The sequence below is a fragment of the Syngnathoides biaculeatus genome, chromosome 6, assembly GCF_019802595.1.
Source record: "Syngnathoides biaculeatus isolate LvHL_M chromosome 6, ASM1980259v1, whole genome shotgun sequence".
Taxonomy (NCBI): Eukaryota; Metazoa; Chordata; class Actinopteri; order Syngnathiformes; family Syngnathidae; genus Syngnathoides; species Syngnathoides biaculeatus.
The window spans coordinates 33,736,304-33,751,270 of record NC_084645.1 but is presented as its reverse complement, the minus strand read 5'-3'; the positions used below and the strand labels follow the sequence as shown (position 1 = coordinate 33,751,270).

The 14,967-nt window shown below is 44.8% G+C and overlaps 1 protein-coding gene across 1 annotated transcript; it reads right to left on the bottom strand.

The window, feature by feature from the left end:
• Positions 1–1,172: 1,172 nt before the first annotated feature.
• On the bottom strand, positions 1,173–7,069 carry skor1b (SKI family transcriptional corepressor 1b). Its single transcript, XM_061822975.1, has 7 exons — positions 5,357–7,069; positions 5,116–5,209; positions 4,917–5,021; positions 4,744–4,800; positions 4,186–4,260; positions 1,862–1,936; positions 1,173–1,323 (listed from the first exon to the last, which is right to left on the bottom strand). Exons 1-7 carry the CDS (start codon positions 7,067–7,069, stop codon positions 1,226–1,228), a joined length of 2,217 nt encoding a protein of 738 aa, XP_061678959.1. The 3' UTR covers positions 1,173–1,225.
• Between the last annotated feature and the right edge of the window lie 7,898 nt (positions 7,070–14,967).

Sequence of the window (14,967 nt, the reverse complement as noted above, 5' to 3'; positions counted from 1 at the left end):
CCGAGCCCAGTTGGGCCAATAGGCGGACTACACCCAAAACTGGTCGCCAGTTCGTTGCAGCGCACGTATTGACATGATATAGATACGAGAACCATTTGGTCACTAAATGGGAACCGAAGTGAACCCACGCTGCTTTGCACTGAAGCCAGGAGATATACCATTACGACATTAGTGACTTAGATGGATGGATACAGTAGCCTTTATACTGTGTATTGTCAAGGAATGCGATTGGAACGTGCCATTTTTTAGACAATGAGCGCATTTATTTATTTAGTTTTTTTATTTAGCTGTTTGTTTCTTTCTTTCTTTATTTATTTGTCAAGACAAAGCTGGAACTGGGAAAAACTTAATTCGACTCACGGGTGACGAAGATGGAAAGCGTGTCAAGTGATTTGGATGAATTTGGAAACATTTGAAACGTTTTTTTTTTCAAACAGTGTATTGGGCGTTTAAGACCACGAAAAGAATACAAATTATTATTTTTGTACTTTACGGTATTAGGCGTGCATATGACCCCCCCCCCCAAAAAAAAAATGCAAACTAGTTTGACCTCGAAATGTTCTGATTGTGATTACGGACTTCCCGGGGAACCCTTGTGTCATTTAATGTCGTCGTCGTTATGAATACGCCCCCCCCCCCCACATATCTATCGTGAAATTAAAATAAACGTATGCAAACTCACCCACACACCTTGTAATAAAATGATTTATTCACGGGGGGGGGGATGTAAACAAATACCACATGAACAAAGAGTCGTTTTATAGAATATGCGCTTTACAAGCGAAAGCGATGTGGGCCTATACAGCATAGGCCTTATGAGCAAGTCTTCAAAGTTCAGTCCGCAACATTTTTTTTAATTAGTGGTGTCATGGTTTCACTCATTTAAAGTGCATGATGTCCAAAATGAAGTCAGCGACCGGCCTGTAAAGAATCAAGATCACGGCAACTGTACGCAATAAATAAATAAATAGAAAATCCACCAGACTAAAATAATAAGGAAGCAATATCTAGTAGCTATTATAACTTAGAAATACATACAATACATTGTCATTGCACGTTGCCACAAATAATAATAGAGGGCCTTACATGTTTTCCGTCGGAGTCAAACGAAAACTTCACGTAAAAGACGGGCAGCACACCCTTTTTTTTTTTTTTTCCCCCCAAAATTAATATCACAACAACAAACGAGTCTCGGGTTCTGTGTGCGTTGGCGTCTTCGCGTGCGTCACGGGGGGAGCAGAGGAGACTTGAAGGTGCACGACCCTGTGCAATGGCGAGGAGTTAACATCTTGCAGGAGAAATGATGCAAGGCGTCGTGAGCTTCTGAGAGGAACCGGGGCCGACAATCCACCGTGCCCGTCAAAATGGCCACGGCGTGTGCATGTGGAATTTGGATAGAAAATAGTAGTTCAGCTATTTATGGAGACGCAGGCGAACGATGGCAAGGAAATCGAAACCTGAATATAGGGTCCTCGGTTTACGACAACAATTTGTTTCTGCGGTAGCGAACACTTCGACGTCGCCCAAAGTTGGACGCAAATAGGAGCACGCCGTCACGAAAAAAATAAAACACGTAAAGATTATGAATATCGAACAATCAAATGAGGAAAAAAAATCTGTAACTATTCTCCTCACTAAATACCTTTTTGGTATCTTGAAATATTAGAATTGCCGTAAACATTTATATGAAAAATACCGCCCGGCCACAACAATCTATTTTAAAAAGCCAGCATGACTAGGTTGCCATATATGCTGGTGTAAACTGTGTCGGGACGAGCCGTTCGTAACCATGAAACGCATGTATGCCGGGACTGCCGTGAACAGAAGAACCCCCTAAACTGGATTATTTTATTTTTCTCACCTCTGACGATGTGCAGCTGCTGGACCATTTCCTCCCTGTAGGATAGTTCCCTTTTCATCTGATCCTGGAAATTATCTGAAGAAGTGATGAAAGGATGCACAAATGACTTAAACGTGAAAAGGGGACGACGCTCTTCGCAAGATGAAGCAACTTCGAACACCGAACCAATTTTCCAACAACGAGCCACCATGCGCTCAATCTGAGTTTCTAGAAAACAAATAAAAGGAGTGCATGACGCTCCAGAACAACAAATGCGCCTGCGCAGAACATTGTGGAGCTATTGGAATGCAAATTGCTTGGGGGTGGGGGTGGGGAATGGGGGGAATAAACTATATTTCGAAGTAACATAAAATCATCTTTTGTACCGTGCAAAGACGAGATGCGGCAGTCTCCGTGCTTACATCTTTCTGAAAGTTTATTTGAGAGGGTGCTACTGTTTTGGTTAGCAACAGAGTTCAAATGGCGTGAGCTGCCAGGTCGATGTCTATATATGGCAACAGAACAGTACAGTTATTATGTCTGGTATAGGCGTTTATTTTAAAGTCTACTTGAGGAAATACAATAAATCTTATAACCACGCAACAGAACATGAGATGGTGATGAAATAATTTCGCTCACAGTAAATGCAAAATTAAAATGAACTAGAAAATGAGGTAAGTATGTGATTAAAATGTGAAAAGCACCTTCTACTGGTCTCATGATGGTATAGCATTAATAACACTGAGGTGTGATGCGTGTGTATGGGTGTGTGCGTCCACGCAGAGGTACATTTTTTTTTTTGCTTTCAATGATAAGTGATTGTAATTATATCTAAAAAACATTAATTTTGTTAAGCAGTGTAGACCATCATTAAAATGCATTCTTCCATTTTCTTTGCCGCTTATCCTCACGAGGGTCACGGGGAGTGCTGGAGCCTATCTCAGCTGTCAACGGGCAGGTGGCGGGATACACCCTGAACTGGTTGCCAGCCAATCGCAGGGAACAGGGAGACAAACAGCAACACTCACAATTTAGAGTGTCCAATTCATGTTGCATGTTTTTGGGATGTGGGAGGAAACCGGAGTGCTGGGAGAAAACCCGCGCAGGCACACGGAGAACATGCAAACTCCACACAAGCGGGGATCGAACCCCGGTTCCTCAGAACTGTGAGGCCAACGATTTACCAGCTGCCCCACCGTTCCGCCCTAAAAATAAACGAATGCATATAACTACATAACGAGATGAGACGGGATGTATTTCGACCATTGGTCTAAAAAGTGTATACCTGGCATTTTGGCATACTGGCTCATACACTGTAAATATTTGCAACTAATGCACGTTATGGAAGTCAAAGAGTTGTGAGTGTACATTTGTGGTGTAGTGATGAAAATAAAAGAACGCGGAGGTCAAAGCGGCGCTGCGAGTGAATAGTACGCGGGGGAGCGTTGGGCTCCTCCATGAATGCTAATGTATCACTTTCCGCTGCTGCACAAAGGTGAGCCGTTCAAAAAAAAAAAAAATCTACAACATGCACTTTCGCAGCACGTTCCAGGGGTCTAGAGTTGTTAAATCCTCCATGGATACAATTGTGCGCCCCTTTGAACCACTGAGTACTGCCTTATTCACTCCTTCCTCACTGAAAAGATCCACTCTTGCGGAGTAAAAAGAAGTGGCAGTCATGTATGCGTGTCATCCGAGTTACGAAAGGCTAAAAGGAAAAAGGTGGCCATCTGCTGAGGGATATGCAAACACTTAAGTGGCCAGGATTTACTTTGCCGGTCACTGGAAACTCGACACGAATGAAATCATCTGCACTTTGCAAAGATGATTATGCACCTTTGATTGAAATTTAACAAAAAGGGAGAGAGTGACATTCATCTAAAATTATTAGAGAAACATGGCATTGCAGGACAGTTGCACACTCCGTAAGAATGATATCAAACGTTTGGGTACATTTATAAATTGATGTAAGCAACATTTGCACAATATTTGGAACTGTGACAATTACGATGTATTTAGTTGCAGAATAAATAACAGCCATAGCTGCAAGTACTCGCGTTTCTTCTTTGCATCCAATCTTCCGAATTCAAAATGACATTTGAGCATTACGATTAGAAATTGAAGCACAGCTGATGCATGAGGACTCAAGTGCAGAGAGACCAGAGACCACATGCATGTCGTGTGTGTTACAGCTCAGGTCGAAATTGGTGCTACAACGATTTTGGTGGCGCATGCAGAAAATGACAGAACAAAATATATGCGTGAGAGTGCAAAGTATTGAATACAGCAGAAATCAGGGCAAGGAGGCCCTGCATGTGTCACACTTTGCATTTTGGTGACCTCACCTTTTAAATGTTGAAATTCACGTTCCAGCTTTTTTCTCAGCTCGACCTGCTCTAATAATTGCTTCTGTAGTTCCTCTAAAGAAACACACACAATAATTTGTCAGTCGTGCGTGGAGTTTTAAACTGGAGCTTCTGATATTTATATCACAACATACACAATGCAAATGAAAAGTGAGACACAACTTTGTTCATTTCCCATTCCTTATATCTATGTATCAATACATAAAATGCAAAGTATCCAACTGCAAATTTCTGACATTTTCTTTTGTAATACATAACTGTCGTTTTTTTGTCCATTTCTTCTTTGCCTCGACTTCCTGAAAATATTTGAGGTAATCATGATGAATCGAAAACCCCCCCCCAAAAAAAAAAAAAAACCAAGTCGAGCAGAATATGTGAAATTAATTGAATAAAACGTCAGAAATTTTAATAAGGGCAATTCAAACAATCTCGACCATAAAATTGAAAACACAATTGAACCGTGATTATTTTTTCAAATTGCATTGTTAATGATAATAATAATAATAACAATAATAATAATAATAATAATAATCAGACCTTTTGCCAGAGTTCGTATCCCTCGTTGTGCGTGCACAGCTCTTACTGAGTCTTCGTCTGGATAAACACAAATCAACAGTTTACGCAGTTTAGCTGTATTGCGCAGAAAATGTATTTTGCATTTTTAAAAAAAGCTGAAGCAATTTAATGCAAAGTCCTCTCTACTAGCGTACCTTCATCCTGCTCTCGATGGTTTTCGTCGCTCCTTTGTTCTAGTAAAGATTTGTTTTCCACCTCCTCCACCGTGGAAGACGGCTCCTCTTTGCTGGCGCCCTCATCTTGAATTGGAGGAGGAGGGGGGGGGGAATTAAACATTGTTGTTTATTGAGATAATTTCTTGGGTGAAATGCATCGATGAGGGTGAAATCAGACCATGAGGTAAAAGCGCTGCAGGTTGGTAGCTTGCGGGTCTGAAATGATAAGGACTGCTCCTTTGTTGCAACTCGCTCCTCTCATGCGTGTAGACCTGCAAAAAATTTTGGGGAAAATATATTTAATTAATTCAAAGTATTCAAACAAATCCTATATTTATCCGATTAATTCTGTAAAACAAGGGTTATTTATTGTGAAGTAGGTGGGGGTAAATGGAAAGTGACCTTTATGTCCCACTCACTTGGCTAAACGGTGCAGCAGCAAGGTGTGCGTCTGCTAAGTGTTTGCTCTGCACTTCTCTATCGCAGGACTGCGGGGCCACGCGTGGGCCCGCTTTCTGCGACTCCAGCGGATCCATATCCTGCGGCGACCCCTTGCGGTCCGAGTCGCTCGGGGACACGCAGTGGGTGAGCCCAGGAGGGCTCTGGGGACACATCAAGGACAGGGGCCTGCAGGGCTCCTCCTCCTCGGGTGTTTTGCTGGTTTCCACGTCCACGTCGGCCTCGGGGTCGCTGTCCACGCACGGAGATACGGAGCGGTAGCTGGAGCTCTCGCTTAAAAAGTCCGGCGATAGGTACCCGGTTCGGGTGTAGGCTCCTCTGCTGCCGTACAACTTGGCGATGCAGTCGGCGTCTTTAACCACAGGCCGGAAGGCGGACACGTAGCTGGCTTTGCGTGGGGCCAGGGCGGGCCCCTCCAGCGGCCTCCCTTCATCCCCGGACTTGTCGTCGTCGTTCCGCGTGGACTGGGTGCTGGAGCAGCGGTCGTTGTCGACGAGGCTGTCTTTGGACGTGTCGGTTGACTCGGCAATGTCCACGTCCGCGTGTCTGTGGAGCGGTAGCATCTCGGGCGTAGGTTTGTGCGGGCCTTGGGCATAGGGAGGCATGGGGAGGGCGCCCCCGGCGGGCCAGAAGACCGGGAAGGACGGGTAGGCGCTGTCCTTGGCACCGGGCCACAGGACACCCGGGAGGCCCGCCTTGCTTTGCTCGCCCATGATGCCGTCGTCCTTTTTCGGACAGAGGCCAAACGCCGGGAAGCCGTACGGGTGCGGGAAGAGCGGCGGAGGGATCTTTTGCAGCATCCCGAAGCCTTTGCTGGGCACCGGGATGACCGGGTAGCTGCGGGGGCCCACGCTCACCCGGGTGTCCTCGCAGTTGAGGATCTTTGCGGGGATCTCGGGGGACTGTCGGTGCAGGTTCGGACCGTGAGACTTGAGGGGCGAGCTGGATTCCGACCCGCAGCCCGGCAGCGTCCTTTTGCGGCTGCCCCCGTTGAACATGGCCTTGACGTCTTCCCATGCGTGTAAGACGTCAGTCTGGCTGTTTTTATCGGTTAATTTCAGGTGTCGCCTCCACGAGTTGAAATTCGCTGCGTCTGGCTGAGTGTACTTGGACTCCGGCGTGCGGTGCGAATGGAATATGAACTTATTTGGAGAGAAATACATGTTGCAGTAGGAGCACTTGATGCACTTGGCCCTGGAGCTGTTGTACCTGGCCGGGATGAAGCTGCCTCGGCTGCCCCACGCGCACTCGTGGCACACGTCGAAGGCGAAATTTTCCGGGAGTTTGGGAGGCGAGTGAGCACCCAGAAAGGACTTGCACAGTCTCTCGGCCTCGCGCTTGGTGATCATGCCGCACCTCCGGGAGGAGATGGGCATGGCGCCGGCCCTGCGCAGGATCTCCAATTGGACCGGGGTGCACTGCACGCAGGTGATGCCCAGCGCCACGCGTCGATTGTGGATCTCGTTGTAGCTGTAGTTCTTCAACAAGGTGTTGGAGATCTGAGCCAGACACAGCCTCTCCTGGCAGTCTATCACCAGGGACACGATGGGTATTCCGTACAGCACCGTCTCGCCCACTTGGTTGGGCTTCAGGTTGTTGGAGGTCGGGTAGGAAAGTTCTTGCTTGGACCCTGGCGAGGAGCTGGAGTCGCGGCCCGCTGGAATGGCTTCCATGCTGTGGACGAATGGAAGCTGCGCGCGCAGGATGACATTGGAGAGGAGAGCGCACGTTTGTTGGAGGGCTTTGGTTTGAACATCATTCTGATAAGTAATGCATGCATTCCTTAATAATAATAATAAAAAATAATAATGTATACACATGGTCCAAGCAGGAAATGCTTTTTATAGTCGATTTTTTTTAAATGAACGCCACAAGCGAAGTCCTGCGAAAACTCACCTTCAGTGGTGGTGCTGCGCTCCTCCCGTCTTGCCCCACACAGCCGCGATCCCACGCGTGGTGGAGGAAGAAAAAGAGGAGTGTGTCGGTTGCTGCTGGACTCTTTGCTTTAGTGACGGGACGACGCGCACCGCCTTCTTGCTTCTCCCTCCCTCTCTCGCTCCACTCCACTCCACTCACTCCCACCGAGGCTGCAAGTGCACGCGCGCCTGGTTCGGGTTAGACCAGAAGTGCGTGAAACTGCGAGGTACGCACGCACGCGCAAACACTCGCACACCTCTCTCAAGTGCCAGCCAAATTATGGATTCGTGGTAGATGCATGCTTAGGTACGACTGAAATGTGCTGGACGACAATTGACCTGCATCCGCGCTGTAATTATTACGATAACAATATGCGTTATTATTGTATTAAAAAAAGACATGTAATTTCGGAATAACAGTAAAATTGTATCATAATAATAAATTAATTATTATTATTATTATTATTAGTAGTAGTAGTAGTAGTTGTAGTATTAGGGCCTTGTTGTGTTGTCGTGCGTGCAAAATTGTTATTGTTAACGTTGTTATTTTAAAATGATTTTGCACTTCCCGATACGAAAGCAAAATGGTGACCTTCTGCACGAGATTTTGTTCCCCCAACAGCGTGGGCTTATTGTTTTAGGGGCCCCGTCACGTGCCGCGTTCCCACGGAGTCACAGTGCACGTGCATCAACACACACGCACACGCACGCACTCACGCAGTGACAGGCAGCTGCTCTTAACATCACGAGCTGAAAGAAAGCACGTAACTATCAGAGACACGAGGAAAAAATGCGAAACGCGTCAGCCGTTTAACGGTTTCAAGTCAATGAAGCTCGGGTTTAATCGTTTGCATTTGGTCACCACGAGTGGAATATTGATGACGGTAACAAGACAATTGCAGTGGGCTAGAGCTGTGCGGGGAGAATGTCAAAGTGGCTAAAAACACAAATTTAATCAAACACAGGATCATATAAAAACATTGTTAACATAATAAAATACAAATGAAAACAATAATGCTGTAAATAGGTAGCGTTACATTATTACAATGTCAATTTTATGATCGTTTAAGTGGGAAAACGGTGCTTAAATGAGATCCATTTATACAATATTGACAAAGTATTTAACCAATGAAAGGGATTAAAAAAAATCAAACTGCAAGGTGTCCGTCTTTCAACTTCTTTCCATCTCTTTAGTTATTGATCACTCAATGGACACAATAAAGCCGCTTCTCCATAGCTCTTCATTCAATCAGCAATTCAACTGGATTAAAAAAGTTTTATTGACCCCCGTAAAATGAACTCGTCTTTTTTTTTTTAAACATCCTTCTTTCTAATTTCTACTGCGCTTGTCCTCATCGGGGTCATGGGTGAGCTGGAGCTTTACCCAGCCGAAGGTGGATTACATCCTGGCATTTTTGAGTCCATTCAAAAACTCGATTGTACGGACGTACTGTTGCTGTATACCGCACAAATTCAGTCGCAGCTGTCGCCATCCCTTCATAACTGGGAGGTGAGATGAGCAAAGTCAGCAAGGTCATTATCTGGTTTGTTCTCCCTTTTTGTGCAAGAGAGAGCAGCGCATTTAAAAGTGTGTCTGCATTAATCACAGTGTTGCATCAAAGTATGATAATCACCTGAATACTCCATTAAAATAAAAGTGGCAGCCCGGGGGAAATCTTACCTTACTCTTTAATTGTTTTGAGGCTTTGATGAGCTTTTTTAAATCCAAGATTAATCTATGCATCCTTAAATAACTCATCATATGATTAATAAGATTGAGACTGAAGCAGTTATAACAAGTGGTTGGTCAGCACCTCATTAGACGGCGTTAGAAAGATGCGGTTTGTAAACGCATCTTAGCCTGAGTGCGTAGCACAAAAAGGAACGGTGGAAGGCTTGCAAGAGATGACAATTACAGAGCTGTTGGCTAATAATTGTGAACGTTCGCGCTGTCCTGAAGTCGCAGTTATTTGATGGATTAGTGATTGCAGTTGACCTTGTCAGTTGTTGAAGCCAGAATCCGCAAATCATTCAGTGTCGATTTGTGCGAGGAGCAACAAAAGACAATGTTGGCTGTGAGGCCACCGGAGACTAGCTAAATGTCTGCTAATGTGTAAACAAGACATCACTCCTCAGCCGCTCTCATGTTTGTTTGCCTCCTAAAAGCCCACCCATGGGTCTTGACCCCCGTCCCAGCGACACCCTCTGTTGCTAAATGGAATGTTTCTTCTCAGAAAGTGTGCGTCGCAGCAATGTGTATGTCTGTGTGTACAACAGAATGAGGGTGTGTGATAGGGAGTGAGTGAGAGGTGTGGTGTGTGTGTGTGTGTGGGGGGGGGGTGGATTTCATCACTGCTTCAAATGAGGTTGAGCGCAGGGACCCTTTTGTCACAGAGTGGGACTCATCTGCCAGTGGTGAGCTGTGAGGTCCTGAGGGAGAGAGGAACAAAGGTGCTAAAAGGCTGTGTGACAATGAGGGGAACCTTCAAGTGTTGGACACAGGCTGCATGGGACAGGCTGTGCCAATCATGCCGCAATTACCGTTTTGTGCGAGGCAGACGCCTCACGTGGGTTCTGGGGGAAACGTGCAAGGACACGGGCGGCTGCAATCCAGGGCCTCGCTTTTGTGCAGCTGACTTAAACCTCACTGTGTCATATAAATGCATAAATAACATGGTCGGCATGTAAATCATATTGTGCAAAAAAATGTGTTACAATGGAGGGGAGAAAAAAAACTATCTTGCATCACCCAGGAAACTAATCCTTATGAGACCTAAAATCAGTCTTATATGGAAAATAATGAAGTATTTGGGCACTTCAACCTTGATTTACTGACCATCAAATTCAAATTATATGTTTTTTAACTAATGCATATTTGCAGGCAATTGCTGTTGGAAAATGGTCTTCTAACAAAGTGTTTACTAAAAAATTGCGTTATAAATCGGACTTCACAATTTATACAACTGAAACTTGGTATATATTTCAGCCGCTACATCATAATGTACACCTAAGAAGTCTAATGGCAGCTATTAAAGAGCTACATATAAAAATGAATTGATATTCAGAGTCATAAAAGATACTGAACCGATCAAAGGCTGCAGCATGCGGCAGTGATGTCCAATTTCCTCCGTGTTCACAAGGATATTTAAATTCGGCAGGATCAATGGCGGCAAATGAGTCGTATGTATCTAAAATTGAATGCACAACATTATGAATAATAAAGACGTTGGGAAATAAGCAAAAAAAAAAACACACAAAAGATAAATTCTGTGGACGAAAACAACAAAAAGTGGCAGCAAAACGGTTGCTTACGTATGCGGAATTGTTGCTATAATCTCTCAAGCTTTAGGTTTTGTGCACGGCCAAAGGATGAGAAGAATAAACAAAGATGCAGGAATTTGTCTATATCCGACCCTAAGCGATATGACCACTGTAATGAGGAGTCAAGTGAGAATGGGAATTATTGTAATGATAACAAAGGTCTGTGCGCCGTATAGCTCGGGGCTGCATTGTAGGGCATTACCATAAAGATGTGATGTGCTTGTATTCCAGGGGACTTGAGTGAGAGCAGCCCAAAGAGATAATAACTATTAGTAGATGACAGTGCTTTGTGGGATTCCAGCTGTGGAACCCAAATTTCCATACAGATAGAATGGCTCTGGGTGGATGATATGCATATAAGGTGGGGTTGGGGGGGGGGGGGGGCAACGAAATGATGCGCCATGTCTGGGCGCTCAACCACTCGGATGGGGTCTGGAGGTGGAAAGTCTCAATGAGTTCTTGGTGTCTCCCATTGGACTTGAAGGTAAAGTGTAAGCTTGTGCTTTGAACGCTCCAGAGGAACTCTCCAGAGTACTGAACTACCGGGCCGTGGTTCTGCTGACTGGGTGTCTAAATAGAGGACCAGAGATTCAGCAGATGCGTTCCAGTGAGTCATTCTTAAGCTGCAGCGAAAATATATTACAGAACTGAAAATTGTTAGGGGGCGGGGGGAGCTACAGGGAGACTAGGGTCACTTGTATTACTGTACTTGGAAATCCTCCAATCACGAGCATGTTGGGAATCACCTGGTTGACCTTGCACATGCTCACTTTAGTCTTAAATTCACACGGAGAAGCGTAATTTTTGGGGGAAAACATTATTTTGAGGTAAGAACATATTTTCTTAAATTATTTTGTGAATACATTGCTTGCTGTTTTGTTGAACCACTCACCAAACACATGTTAATTATGTGTCTATGTATGTTTTCATTCAAATTGGTAGCGCTAAGACAAGCTAGCTCGTCGTTAATTCACTCAGGGAAACATAACAAAATCTCATTTATTTTTACAAACATTTCTGCATTCCAAGGTCTCTGAAGAGAACGACTGATTGGGGAATCGCCTTAGTCATTTGAAAGACAGTAACCACTAATGTGTAAATAAAAGTCCCATGAAAATCGGTCGGATATGAATCAATTTTATGTGACGTGAGATGATCAGGGATCGAGCAAACGCCCACATGTAACATACAACTGTGGAAAGAAAGTGTTCGTTGCAAGTGTTTCCAAAATATAAAAAATATGTTTATTAGTGGGCGGCACGTTGGGTCATGGAATTTGCACGTTCTTCCCGTGCCTGCGTGTTTTTTTTCCAGGCACTGCTATTTCCTCTCACATCCCAAAAACACGCAACATTAATTGGACACTCGAAATTGCCTCTAGGTGTGATTTTGAGTGCTGCTGTTTGTCTCAATGTGCCCTGCGATTGGCTGGCAACCAGTTTAGGGTGTACCCCACCCCCTGCCTGTTGACAGGAGGGATAGGCTCCATCACTCCCATGACCCTTGTGATGATAAGCGGCTAAGAAAATGGATGGATGGATGGATGTTTATTAGCAGACACTTAAACCTAGTTTGAACACACTGGGTTGAAGAGTTCAAAGTGAGGGACAGACATGTCAAAAATGTAACAAATCTCTCCAGCAGGCCCCTTTAAACCCAAACCTAAATGGGTAGCAGACAAAACAAGGTATAAAAAAATGCAAACCTGCTGTCAAAATATTTAACAACAGTTGATGTTACTGTCCAATGCATTCAGGGCCAATCAAAACAGAGCTTCATTGCTTTTGTATTCCTCTATTGGCTCTCATTTTACTGTGCTGGTTTGCTTAATGTTGCCAAGTGCATGAAAACAAAGCACCCGCATAAGTCCAGTTGCATAAATACTGCACAAGATGTAAAGTGTATTTCAAAATGACATCAGTTGCTTACATATATTAATGAGGATCAGCTTGGACTTAATCACAAATGCACTGAATTAAGCTTGTGTGACTGTTCCATGGTGACCCAGAAAGAACGTGATGATATATTCATGGGAGAAGGTTAGTTTAATTATAGCAGGGCTGGAGAACTGAAGTTTGCTATCCTCTACCCTCCATTAGAAAGCTGCAAGTTTCTTTTTTTTTTTTTTTTTTTGGTCAACACAGTAGGCCTCAGCATTTCACCAGGCGGGGGGAGGTTGAGGGAGTGTTTGCACAACGTCCAGCAGCAAACATGTTATGTGGATTTATGTAAGGTGTAAAGTTAACACAGCGGAGACAAAGACAGTGAGAGCAGGAAGCATGAGGACACCAATCACCCTGTAATTATCCCCCCTATGTGCAAACTGCCCAACACGCTGTCCTTGATAGATTCTCCTGACCCATTAACACAACACGGACCAACAACGGGCTGGAGGCAGGACGACAGAAGACGAGTACGGCGCGGCTCAGCCCAAGCAAGACCAAACATCTGGGCGCCGCTGCGAAATTAAAGAACTGAGAAAGCGAACCAATTCTGTTACATCTCTCCATTAATAGCCTGGCAGCTTCGCAAGTGAGCTAACGCACCATTCAATTTCATTCGGTATTAAAGAAACACCCCTTGGCATCTCTCTCCGGCTCTCGCAGTCTTTTTCAAAACGTTCTTTTACCGCAGAGTGATGTATTAAGCCATTTAAATTAACAGTGGAATGACTTATTCTCATACATGGCTGCGTTGTTTCCTCCGATGCTTTCCGGAGCGGGATGTGAGCTTAGCGTGTGGCAACCTCAGGCTGGGCGGCGAGGCATGAAGACAGCCCAAACATGGCAGGCGCTCACATGGGGTCATTACAATGAAGATATGGGCTACGAACATGGCTGAGCCCCATTAGCAGACACGAAGACGATATGAAGCTCGACTGCATGGGTTTGATACACACCGTTCAGATGTGGAACCAGTATTGGCACCTGTCTGGCAGGTGTGTATCTTCTGTGACGCGGAGGAAGAAAAAGCAACTCCTTCAACTGCTTTACATTAATTATATGAGCCACCAGGGACAGGGTGCGCTAATGTGTGTGAGATTTTACATGAGCTTCATTCCTTACATTTGTCTCTAGCCCTTAACTGCTTCCAGTGCATCAGGATCTGCATTTTGATAATATTTAGGATGCTGAGAAATAACTGCAAAAATAATGAGAAAATATGCTATCATAAATGAGTGTTAGGACTAAGAGAGTACTTAGAGTAAAAATAATCACACATAATAAAACTTCAAGAAATAAATTGGTTTTGTAATGTTTTATTACCATAGTATTCGTGTGTTGTGTGTGTGTGTGTGGCTTGAAGGGACGTGGCCTAGTGAGCAACGTCACAAGCTTTATTTTATTAGTCTGCATGCGGGCACTAGGGTTAGGGTTAGGGTTGAAGTCGATAGATGGATAAATCTGCATCAGCAACTCTGGTTCATCTTTCCCACATGGGATGGCTTTACAGTAACTTCATTTTTATTTGGACTCTTCTCAAGCAATGGCACAGAAAGTTAAAGGGGAAATCCAGTGCTTTGCATGAACAATATATCCAATAGGTAATGTAATATGTACTCTATTTTGACAATGTGACGTTAAATCCTCTCTCATTTAATCGTGTTTTGAGAAGATTTTTATTGAAAATTCAGAATTTTCAGTGGCGCTGCCATTTTCGCGAGACACATGACCTACGTGCGCAGAAGTTATGTGTTGCGTGCTGCAACAAAGGCTCGATTACATAGGACACCATTTATGCCTAGTACTGATTTCACGGTTTTGTCCTCATCTGATGAAGAAATAGCAGTATCGGTTGATTGGGAAGACAGAGGAATACTTCTATACAGATTTGAACCTGTGGCTGTAAATATTGTTGAATATTAGGGTGGTTTTTTGGGCGGAATGACGCCGGAGTCTGACACCGAAGCACGGTTTGCGGCCCGCTGCCAGAGCTCGCTCGTCAGATTCCGCATCATTCCGTCCGAAGAACCATCATTGTCTGCCGGGCCGGAGTTCCAGGCCCTTTGAGCGGCTTCGCCGTTCGGTTGATCGGGAAGATGGAGGAATCCTTTTTATATTTTGTTTTAATATTCCTCCGTCTTCCTGATTAACCAAGCGGCTGAGCTGTGAGCTCGCTCCCTGAGGCCTGGAGCTCGCTTGCCGGGGAGCGAGCCCCCGGCTGGCCCGAGCCCTGGAGCTTGCTCACGGCTCCCCCGATCCCCGGAGCTGTGCCGCTCACGGCTGTGTATGGAAGTATTCCTCTGTCTTCCCGATCAACCGATATTGCTATTTCTTCATCCGATGAGGAAAAAAATCAGAGAAATCAGCACTGGGCATAAATGATGTCCCATG